General features: G+C 31.8%; 1 protein-coding gene across 1 annotated transcript; it reads right to left on the reverse strand.

The window, feature by feature from the left end:
* Positions 1-326: 326 nt before the first annotated feature.
* LOC148282701 (arginase, hepatic-like) lies at positions 327-9,747 on the reverse strand. Its single transcript, XM_088224664.1, is given in 5 exon segments — positions 327-567; positions 570-662; positions 2,418-2,441; positions 2,444-2,605; positions 9,422-9,747. Coding segments are annotated over 5 exon segments (567 nt in total). The 5' UTR covers positions 9,606-9,747; the 3' UTR covers positions 327-463.
* Positions 9,748-12,109: the final 2,362 nt, after the last annotated feature.

A 12,109-nucleotide genomic window follows, 5' to 3' on the forward strand; every position in this document is an offset into this window, starting at 1 on the left:
TATTGGACTTAATTCTAATGGACCAGTGAAGTTTCCCATATTAAAAAGCAATTAAATGTAAGGTTAATTATGAAAGTATAAAAAGAGAAGGAAAAAGAAAACATAAATGAAAGTTGTTTAAAAATTAAAATTTAAGTGGAAAAAATATATTTTAAGGTTTGTAGTTTGTAATGAGTATTTACAAATGGAAATAATATTAAAAATGAAGAAAATTTGTGAGAGTAATTAAGAATTAAGAATGGAAATAAAGAATGAAAAACATGCTCAGATGTAAAAGTAAAATAGAATAGTAATAACATTTTTAAAAAAAAAGGAAAAACATAAATACATATTTATTTTAAGGGATTCAAAGAAACGATGAGAAGAATCTTTAATCTGTTATCTCATCTCTTTCAGACCTCCCCGGACAGTAAAAATTATGCAAGCCTCGGTTATGAGCAAATGAAACTACTTGTTATGTGTACTAAACTGTGTACCTGGGAACTTGCCAGTCCATCCCGGGAAGGTACGGCCAGTAGTCCTTCAGCTCCTTGGCGAGGAGAGCCAGCGGCATGCCGTGCACAGAACAGAGCCCGATGTCTTGTTGGTGTTGATGTCCGCGTGGGCGTCCACCCAAAGCACCACCACATTCTCATCGAAGTTGTAGTGACCGTCAATTGTGCCTGCAATACGAGCAAATCGGGATATTTAATAATAGGGTCAAGCACCAGGTTAATAAAATACAATATAAAAAGAATTGCTACATATAAAATAATTGGACACATCCAGTCAAAAAACTTTTAACACTAGAAACTATGACAAAGCAGTAGGCGGACACAACTTTTAGTACGAAACAAATCTATCAGTTTTGAACTGTGAGTTGTCTTCCCGTTATTGTTCCGAGATTGATAGTGTTTTTATAATGAAAGGTGTGACAAGTGTTTTATTTGATGCTATTTTCTATGCAATTCTTGGAATATATCCATATTCTAATGTGTTAGGGTGTTTTATAATGTTACGATGTAACTAAATCTGAGTATTATTTTACTGGGGTAGTAGTGGTCATTCGCTGGTGATTCTGCTATTTTTTTTAGAGTAATATTAATTATAATTGTAATACTCGTATTTCAATAAAAAGGTAAAAGTACTTGGAAAAAATTAATGTGTTTTTTATTGTTTTCTACGCTTAAATAATGAAATTTATACCTTAAATGTGGATTTCACTACAATCTGAATCTTAAACGGCCATTCATTGGTGCTTTGACCCTACGTTTACACAAACTTTCAAAAGAACGAAACAAGGACATAGCATAAGGAGGTGCCACTGATGTTGTGCCACAATTTTTGTAGCCAAGGACTGGGTTCAACACCCTAGGGAGCTGTTAATATTAACATATTACAACAGACATGAAGAACATTTTTCAGAAGGGAATATATAAGTCTAAGTATCCACAGGGCTTATAAGCTGTCATTGGCTAGTTTAAGTGGCAACTGTACACACTATGTAACATTCACCATTCTGCCTAAATTTGAACATCTATATTCCTTCGACTCTTCCATCTGTCGACGTTTTGAAGTTAAAGAGCGGAAACTTTTATTGTTGAAACCTTTACAAAAACGTCAACAGATGGAAGAGTCAAAGGAATATAGATGTTCAAATATAGGCAGAATGGTGAATGTTTCACAGTGTGTAAAGTGGCTACTTAAACCAGCCAATGACAGGTCATAAGCCCTGTGGATGCTCAGACATCTATATTCCATTTTGAAAAATGTTCTTCATGTCTGTTGTAAAATGTTAATATTGACAGCTTCCCAGGGAGTTGAATCCAGTCCTTGTCGGCAAAAATTTGGACAAACTCAAAATATTGTAAATAAATAAAAAAATAATGTGATTTTTCTCAAGCTTATGATGCGCTATTCACCGCTTTGTGCCTTCTGGTCTGTTACGTTAATTTGTAATATTTTTTTGATTGATTTGGTGTTTATTTTGTAGAACTCCATATTTAAACTTATAATATTATTATAAATCAAACACTGATTTGAGTCTACTGAACACTTTATTTTATTTTTACAATTATAAAAAATATAAAAACTAAAATTTCCCGACAATTGATTCGCCTTGTTAGGGTATTTTCAAACTAATGTCTAACAAGGTGAAACAATTGTCACGAAATTTTTGTTTTTATATTTTTTGTATTTGTAAAAATAAAATAAAGTGTTCAGTAGACTTAAATCAGTGTTTGATTTCTAATATTATAAGTTGTAATATTTACTAGAAAATAACTCACGTCTGTTGGCCTTTCTAAATAAAATAAATAAATAAATCTAAACCAAACAACAGAATCAAATATGCTGCATTTCATGTAGTCGACAGCTGGTTCACGTTCCTCATCCCACACCGACTCCCAGACACGTGTGCGACTGTCTCTATGGCTCACCTATGCCGATAGAGTGGTCCCCCCTAGGGTGACACACACGCGACCGTCCTTCAGGACGGACTCCACGCGCTTGGATACCTCCCGGTTGCAGGCCGAAACTTGGGGCAGCTGGTTCATGTTCTCTACGCCGGATTCTGCAGGAACATCGGGAATCTTGACATCGCCATAATCGTGAACATCCAACCCCTCTAAAAGTCAATAAACAAAATCGTTATCATAAAATAAACATGAAACATCATAAAATTCGTTCTTGCTCTAACTATAATGTTTTTTATTTCATCTATTGATATATTTTACATACCCCTTAATTTATTTAAAAATAAATTAAGACTTATTATTTCTGGCTGCGATACGATCCCACTTACTATTTAATGATACACACTCCTGAACACTTACTCCCACACTAATACACATAAACACACATCTACACTTACTCTCATACAAATACACATAAACACATCCTTTTGTTGTAACACTATTTAATAATATGTATGATTTTTATTTAGAAACTTTGCTGGTCTGTCTTTAAACTGTATTTTTTTTAAATGTCATTATATCACTGTCGACTGTTTGTTTCTTTAAAATAAATTAACATTAATAAATAAAAATCATTTCCTTTTCGCACCTAATGGTGCATAGGGCATTTTGACGGCAAAGTAATACTTTGAACATAAAAAAAGCCTTTTATTTTAAATAATTTTAAAATGCTAGAAATGTTTTTGTTTTATACCATATTATTACCAAAATTACTAAAAACTATTAATGATGGTTTTTCTGATCCTCTATGTACAAATATAATTGACATTTCACAACAGAGATGAAGCATATTTTAGATAAGATAATATAGAAGTCTAGGCGTCTACAGGGCTTATGACCTGTCATTGGCTGTGTTTAAGTGACACTTTACAAACTGTCCAATATTCACCATTCAGCCCATATTTATTCTTTTTTTCTCTTACATTTATAATTAATAATAAAAATAATGTGACCTCAATGGGGTTACCCGTACCGAGGACACTTAACAATATACTTTTTTTTTTTTTTACATGTGAGAATATACAAAGAAGACTTAATAATATACACACAGAAATTTAAAAAATGTTAAGACAGTTTGAAATACTACGTATTTTTGTGTTTATATTTCATTTCTGTACACCAATATTATTTATATTATAATAAACTTTCAACGGCGTTACACAGATTGCCTATAATAAACTTTCAACGGCGTTACACAGATTGCCTACAATAAAGGCGCTAAATACGAATTTCCCATATATGAGTATGAAACGCATTTTGAATTTTCTTTGTTTATTTGATTTATAAACAATGAAAAATAAAACTTAATATTCAGAAATATAATAAAATATATATTAAAATAAAATTGAATTAAATTATTACAAAAATCATTCATTAAGGTGATTCTAAACGAAAATATGAAACTAACAATTCATAGGTAGCGCTTTTATAATTTTGTATTGAAAGGTACAATTTTTACGTTTATTTTCAATGGAAATTTTACATAATTTGGTTTGCGGAAACTTTACACTATTTTGATTGTAACAAATAGCATTACAAGATAATTTAGGTCCTTTACACAAAATGGTGTACAAAACAAAATATAATAAAATAAATCAAATGAGTTGATAAGAGGTTGCTTCTTTTTTGGTGTGGTATTTCGTTTCGTTTATTTATTTATTTATTTATCACACTCTTTATCAAAATACAATTCCATGTTCACTTTGCCAGCTAACAAGGGTACATACCCCGTTCCAAGCTAGGCAATTACATTTTAATATATTATAATAGTTAACAAATTAATAAAGAGCACAGACAAACAAAATATAAACTTATTCGGATACACATTTTGATTCATATACATACAGACATACACATATATACACACATATATATAAATATACACATATACACATGTACATACACACACACGTACATACGCCCATGCGCATACACGTACATACATTTATAAAAACATAGACAATTTATGTATGTATAAATATATATTTTTAAAATTATTCCTTATTTTTTTATATTTTATTTTTGACATCCAGTAAGGTTCTCCAATCCGTGGCATGCATCAACTTTTCTGACTCCCTACGACCAATGTCATGAAAGAGCGAGGTCAACACCTTCCGTAACTTTAACCTTCCGTTATTGTTTCTGTACTTTTGCTTTATTATGTATTTATTTTTGTTAACATGTTGGAACTGTATAAAGGGTGTTCTTTAAACCCTGTCACACCCGAAACCACGATGATCAGTATGAGCAAGAAGACATATTGGCACATTAAAATAAATTTTTAGAACTACTAAAATCTTAAAAAATAAAATATAGAAATAAAACAAACGGTTGCTTACTTCTGCAGGGGAGAAACGAGGAGGGCGGGAGTCTGATACACCGCCAACCGCACGTCCGCGCCCCCCTCGCTTCTCCCCTGCAGAAAGTGAGCAACCATTTGTTTTTTTAATATTTTATTTTTATTAAAAAATATTCGTTCTAAATATTTTTTTTAATATGCTAATATGCTTTGCACTCAAAATATGTTGATAAATTACCTGGTCCATGAAGAAGTATAGAAATTTAAAAATTAACATTTTCAGGCGTTGCCTCGTATGTAGGTGAAATAATTCAATTAGATGAATCTCACCGGCATAAATAAAGGTTTCAGTTCTTTAACTTCACAAACATCAACAGATGAAAGAATCGAAGGAATATAGATATTTAAATATGGGCAGAATGGTGAATGTTACACAGTGTGTAAAGTGGCCACCTTAACCAGCCATTGACAGGTCATAAGCCTTGTAGATGCCTAGATTTCTATATTACCTTCTCTTAAATGTTCTTCATCTCTGTTGCAATATGTTAATATAAACAGCTCCCTAGGGAGTTGAAGAGGGTCGAATACAAACTCTGTTGGCTTATGTATAAGTCACTGCACAACTCGGCTCCGGAATATCTAAGGGAACTATGCATTCCAGATGAACTAGCTGACAGGCGTCTCACGCTTAGATCAGCTACGTCTACGGCGAGAGGAAAAGTTATTATACCTTTACGCAAACAGCGCACTAAATTTGGTGAGCGCGCATTTGCGGTCGCAGGCCCTATGGCATGGAATGCTCTCCCAGCAGAGGTGCGAGACTGTGAAAGTGAAGTGATGTTTCGGAAAAAACTTAAAACCCACTTGTTCTCTAAATCATTTGAATAAATCCGTAGCACGTGACAACAAAATAAATTATTTTAATTAAATTACAAATTTAAAAGCTTCAATTAAATTAACTTAACAATAGAATCACCATGTAAAGCGCCCTTGAGGTATTTTATTACGAAAATGGCGCTATATAAGTTATCCACAATAAATAAATAAATTGAATCCAGTCCTTGTCTACAAACATTTGGACAAACTCAAAATATTGATGCTAATATGTCTTCTTGCCTTTATTGATCATCGTGGTTTCGAATGTGAAAGGATTAAAAGAACACCTGTATATTATATAATTATTTTTTTAATGTAATTTTTTGTTTTGTAAACCATTTTGTGAAAAGGACCTAAATTATATTGTTATGGTATTTGTTACAATCAATATAGTGTAGAGTTTCCGCAAAACAAGTTTTGTAAAATTTCCACTGAAAATAAACGTAAAAGTTGCATTTTTTAATAAAAAAATTATAAAAGTGCCATCTATGAATGATTTGTTTCATATTTTTGGTTATCTTAACAGTTTGTATCCCGGAGCCATGTAAAACGTGACAAGATAACCACGCGTTGTGTCCCGGTCCCGTGTTTTCACGTGGTTTACCAGCTGTCTAAAAAAGTGCATTTTATTGACATCCACTGACTTTTATTAGTACTTTTTTGATGTTGGTAAACTACGTGAAAACACGGGACCGGGACACAACGCGTGGTTATTATAATCACGTGTTTACACGGCTCCGGAATACAAAGCACAAAAAAAGGAGTGAAATCTGTATATGTGCAAACATTGCAATGTGGCTCTCCATAAAGGCCAATGTTGGCAAAACTATCATACAAAAATTACTTATTAAATTGTTCCAAAAAATACAATAAGTTTTAATTGATTTAATCCAGTATTTTTTATAATTATGTCACTTTTAAGAAACCCTTCACAATGCATGAAATTTCACAAAAATGGGCCGGGCACAGAGTGAATTCGTTGGGTATTCAGCCCGTGCCAAAGTGTTGAAAGCATAAAGTTTTATCTGTCGTCTTCGAACGCAAGGTATGCATAGCATATAATATGCTGACTATTTAAAAAAAAAACAAAATCGGTTCGATTTTGGGGTCCGGAAAACGGGACAACGAAACGTCGATTTTAGTTACGCATAATCAGTTCGACGTGCAGTTGTCATTTTTTATGGTATGAAGAAGGCATTTGCGAGATAGTCACAGAAAACAATATTCAAATACTTATTCATCAAATTTATCTGTCACACCTTCTTGAATATTTTTTTTTTTTTAATACTTTTATTTATTTATTTACGCACTTATTCAGTACATTCAAAAATGACAACACATTTCATTATAATACATTTCATTACAATACATTTCATTATACAACCTTTTCTTTTTTTTCATCGAGTCTTTATTCAATAAAATATACACATTATTACAATATTAATACATTACAAAGAAAACAAAGTATTAAGATATATTTTGTCCCAATAAACTATTCAATAATAGTTTGTCATCGGGTGCTCAGACATTAGTTTTAATTAATAATCAAATAAGAAGAGTACAGACATAATACTGTATACGTATAAAATAATAAACATAAAAATAGTTTAAAGAACTTTTTTTTTTTTTAAGTAGAAAAATAGAGTAAAATAATACAATTAAAATTAAAGAATAGTAATTTACTTGAATATATTTTAAATATAAGAAAAAAAAACAAACACATATGTAAATAGTGTGTGCTCATAAATGTAATTAAAAAAAAGATAAAAAATGAATTAAACAAATAAAGTAAATCGAGAATTTCAATTCATATTTTAAAAAAATATTTAAATAATAAGAAAATTAAAAGTACATATTAAAATTAGGATCTAAAAAATGTAGATGAAATAAGAAAAAAATAAAATAAAAGGTTAACCTAAAAAAATAACAAAAATGTATTCAATGAGAAATAAAAAATTAAAAAAATAAATAATTTTTTTACATAAATAATAAATCAATATAGGAACGTTTCATCTACTAACCACTTACGTAATTTTATATTTACTATGACATGTTTTCATGTCAAGTGGCAACAAATTAAATATTTTTGGAACAATATAACATACAGGTACAATTTAAATAAAATACAACCAAAAAAAATGCTATGACAAAAAAAAAATTACAAGTAAATAAAAAAGTAATGTTGCCAAACCGTGAAAAATACTATAACACAAATATCAGATAATTTCGTGTAATGTTATGTTATATTTTACCACAAAAAATATTTTACTGACTAGACTTTAAAAGAAAGAAAACAGGTATTTTTATAAGGCAAACTTAAAAATAAATAAAAAATTGTTTCCAGGTGTTGCCTTGTAGTATGTGACATAATTTAATCAGACGAATCTCTTCACAACAATAAAGGTTTCAGCTCTTTAATTTCACTAAAATCAACAGATGGAAGAATTGAAAAAATATGGATTTTAAAACGTAGGCAAAATGGTGAATATTACACAGTGTGTCGAGTGGCAACTTAAACCAGCCAATTATAGGCCATAAGCCCTGTAAATGCCTAGACTTCCATTTTCCCTTCTCTAAAATGTTCTCCGTCTCTGTTGTAATTTTTTAATTGAATAAATGTTTAGTAATTAAGGAAATGAATACCGTTTAATATTATACTAAGGTTTATTCATAGAAAGCCAGGGGGAAACATCGACTACTTTCCACCTTGTTTTATTTAACAACCTGACAGACGGTAAAATAATCGAATTCTTAAATAATATTATTTAGGAATTCGTTACTTACACATGAAATGTGATCCCACCCTATTCCCTTTTAATCCCAGCAGTATTTTGGCACTTAGAAACGACACAGCACGACATAATCGAATTGAAATCGGCAGTTCCGTACTAAGCGACACGCGTCTACAGAATTACTAATAGGTAGCCAAAACGTAAAACTACTAATTTATGGATAATTTAGTCGGCTTCACTTTGATGCGCGTTTGCGGTTTCTGAACAATTATAATTCTATGCCTATAATCATATTTGAATACATCGAACTGTGCCCAATAATTCCCCCACTATGCTCTACTTTCGCCGCGCGCATTCGTGATGTCGCCGCGTAATGTTGCTTGATGGGAAAAAAAATCACAACACATATATCAGGTAAAAAAAAGCAATCTGTTAATTTCTCTAAAATTTTATTGTGCATGCGGAAAACAGTAGATTGAATTAATGAACTTTAAACTCAAAATATAAAACAAATTTTATTTTACATAAAACGGATATTTTTATATCATGTTAAATAATATTTGATGTTTTGAAGATAGTGTCGGTCAAATGTCCACCACAGAGTTGATTAATCCGAGATCCAATTTTCATTAATTCTTTCATTAGATGAGCAAAGTAGGGTAAAAAAAATACTACCCTGGCAACACTAACGATATTTCCATTCTGTTTCTTCGACAGTCTGACAGATGGAAAAATAATTCAATTTTTAAGTAATGCATTTGTTATATTCACATTCATTAGCTAATTACCGTGAAATGTGATTGCATCATGTTTCTTTAAGATCCTAGCAGTATTTCTACACTTTAAAAGGACACAAAACGGCATAGTTGAATCTAAATCAGGAGTTGCGTACTGAGCGACGTCTACAGAGAAACTAATGGGTCAAGACGTAAACCTACTCATGTATGAGTAGTTGAGTCACCTTCTGTTTGATGTGCGTATGCGGTTCCTGGACTATTCTTAATTCTATGCCTATAATAATAATAAAATTGTCTCGTTGTTTATCGGGAATTTTTATTTACCAATTTCTCTTAGCTGATCCAAAAGTCCTGCTTTCCGCAAATGGGACGGAGCCAATTCAACTCCCGGTTTTTTCTGTCCCTTCCCGAAAGGAACTCCCAAAATGCCGACTTTGTTGGAACTCATCTTCCTGTGCTGTATTCTCGCCGCAAAAACACAACACCTCTTTATATATTTCGGAAACATTGCACTTATTTCTTATAGAATTTTATTAATTATCGAATGCAACAACCCGCCGAAAAAATCTTCGGAATTTATTCACATTTCATTCCGTCAGTGACGGGCGACTGGCGATTCACGACATTCAAATGCCTTATCTCATCGGAAGACGACAAACTTATTTCTTATTATTTCGTCACTCAATAAATAACATATGCCGAATTTACATTATCCATGTTTATTTTATTAATTAACTGTCGTTGATTGCAACAATTTTCTGATAATAAACATTCATTTAGGCAAGTCCATTTGACGCTTGAAGACAATTGACAATCGTAAAGTTTTTAAACTACTAATTAATATTCGAAATTTAGAACGCTATTTATTAAAGTATTTTCGAATTTAAAAAACGGATAATAGGTTTAGATAATATTTGTTTCAATGAATGAGTAGTGTATTTTCGTATTAAAGAAGTATTTATTTTCTTCTAAGAGTACACTTGCATAGAAAATATAATTGGTATCATTTGCATTTTGTCAATCATTTGTAATGATTTATAATGTTTGCAATTGGCTGCTTAACATCGATAGGGATAATATTGCAGCCAATTAATTTCACAGCTATAGCTTATTATCAAAATAACTCATTTAAAAATCTGGAAAATCGAGAGTAAAATTTTAATTATGACAGCGAAAGAACGGCTAAGCATATTTACAATGCGAATGTTGATGGATGCAGAAATAGAGGTAGACCGAGAAAGACATGGTAAGACCAAATCCAACAAATACTTGAAGATGGACATGTCAAAAGTCGGAATAATCGGCGCGCGTGCATGAGAAGATGTATGAATGTAGAAGAAGCGAGATCCGTGTGCAAAGATAGAGTGATGTGGCGTTCTATCCTCTCTGCCTACCCTTACGGGAAAACGGCGTGATGGTTTTTTTTTTTTTTAATTTTCGAAAAAACTGTCATTCTTTTACCCACGCCCCTAATACGTCACGATTCATGTTTTTTTTCCTGCATTCAAATTTGTTTAGAACATTGTCACGAATCTTGACGTTAAGCTAGGGTTTCCTAGGACAGCGGTGCCCGTATTTTAACGGCCGTAGTAAACGGTGATGCGGTAGACAGCCGTCGTAACGTCGACTAGAGAGTGGTTTCCTAGGGAAACGGTGTTAAATGGTGTTGATAACACCGTTTTCCTAGAAAACCACACTCTAGTCACCGTTACGACGGTTATCCACCGCATCACCGTTCACTACGTCCGTTAAAATACGGGCACCGCTGTCCTAGGAAACCCTAGCTTTACAACTGTCAAAGCCAAACATGTTGCGTTTTTCTAGCGACGTATTTTTTTTAAAGTTCTTTTTTAAATTTATGGTTGAAAACATTTCTCCACAATATCCATACAGATTTTGAAAATATAATGAATTTTTCTAAATCCATTTAATATATTTTTTATCGGTTAGCGCATGTGATATTTTCCTATTATCCAAAACGACTTAATCGATCGATAAATTATTATTATTACAAATCGGTTTTGCACATCCCTGCAAATAATTATCACTGGCTTGAATAACGTTTTAGCTTTCGCCAATAGAAATTATTTAAATTATGAGAGTAAAGTTGTTATGTATTTCCGGTATCAGTGCCCCCCCCCAATGACAACAATATGGGGTTAGTTGTTTATTAGTTTTTTTTTAGATTGATCCTTGACTTTGTGATAATGTAATCTACTGCAACCTCTCTTATCAAAAGTATTTTAATTTATTGTACATAGTACGGTTTTAGGTATACTACAACTCATATAAAAAAGATCACATGTAGTGTAAAATATGGAATTGATAAATTAGATGGACACGTCAAAAATCAGAATAATCGGCGTGCGTGAATTATAAGATATATGAATGTAGAGGAAGCGAAATCTGTATGCAAAGACAGAGTGATATGGCGTTCTTCGTGATGATTAGTTTGTTTCTTTGGTAATATAAAAAATATGCTGCATGACATTTCTATGGCTTGGATTTAAAAAGGCAAATGTCGTAAATCGCAATATTACAGGAAAGAACTTGATCAGCGATTTCGTAACAATATAATGAACTCTAAGATATGTAATGAAATATAAGAAAATCCCCCAACAAGGTCACGAAATATTTTTTTTTTCTATTTGTAAAAATAAAATAAAGTGTTCAGTAGACTCGAATCTGTGTTTGATTTCTAATATTATAAGTTTATATTATTATATAATGAACTGTTTGATGTGCTAGATAACGACAATAAAAAAAAAATATATAACCACATATATATGGTATGTAGGATTAGCATGCATGTAGATGCATGAGAGCTCCTACCCAGTTAGAAGTTGAGAGAAGAAAACGGTGTTACGCTTTGATGCATGTTTATTACATGTCCTATAAACAGAGTAACTACATAAACGTTTTACGTAAGTTAGTAACTGTGTAAGTACTGATCTGATTATCTGAATACATGATGGAACTGACTGCATGAACTAACTGAGGCTGACCGAACTA

This window comes from Micrasema longulum, unplaced genomic scaffold (genome assembly GCF_059751315.1).
Source record: "Micrasema longulum isolate JH-2025_06_02 unplaced genomic scaffold, ASM5975131v1 h1tg000304l, whole genome shotgun sequence".
NCBI lineage: Eukaryota > Metazoa > Arthropoda > Insecta > Trichoptera > Brachycentridae > Micrasema > Micrasema longulum.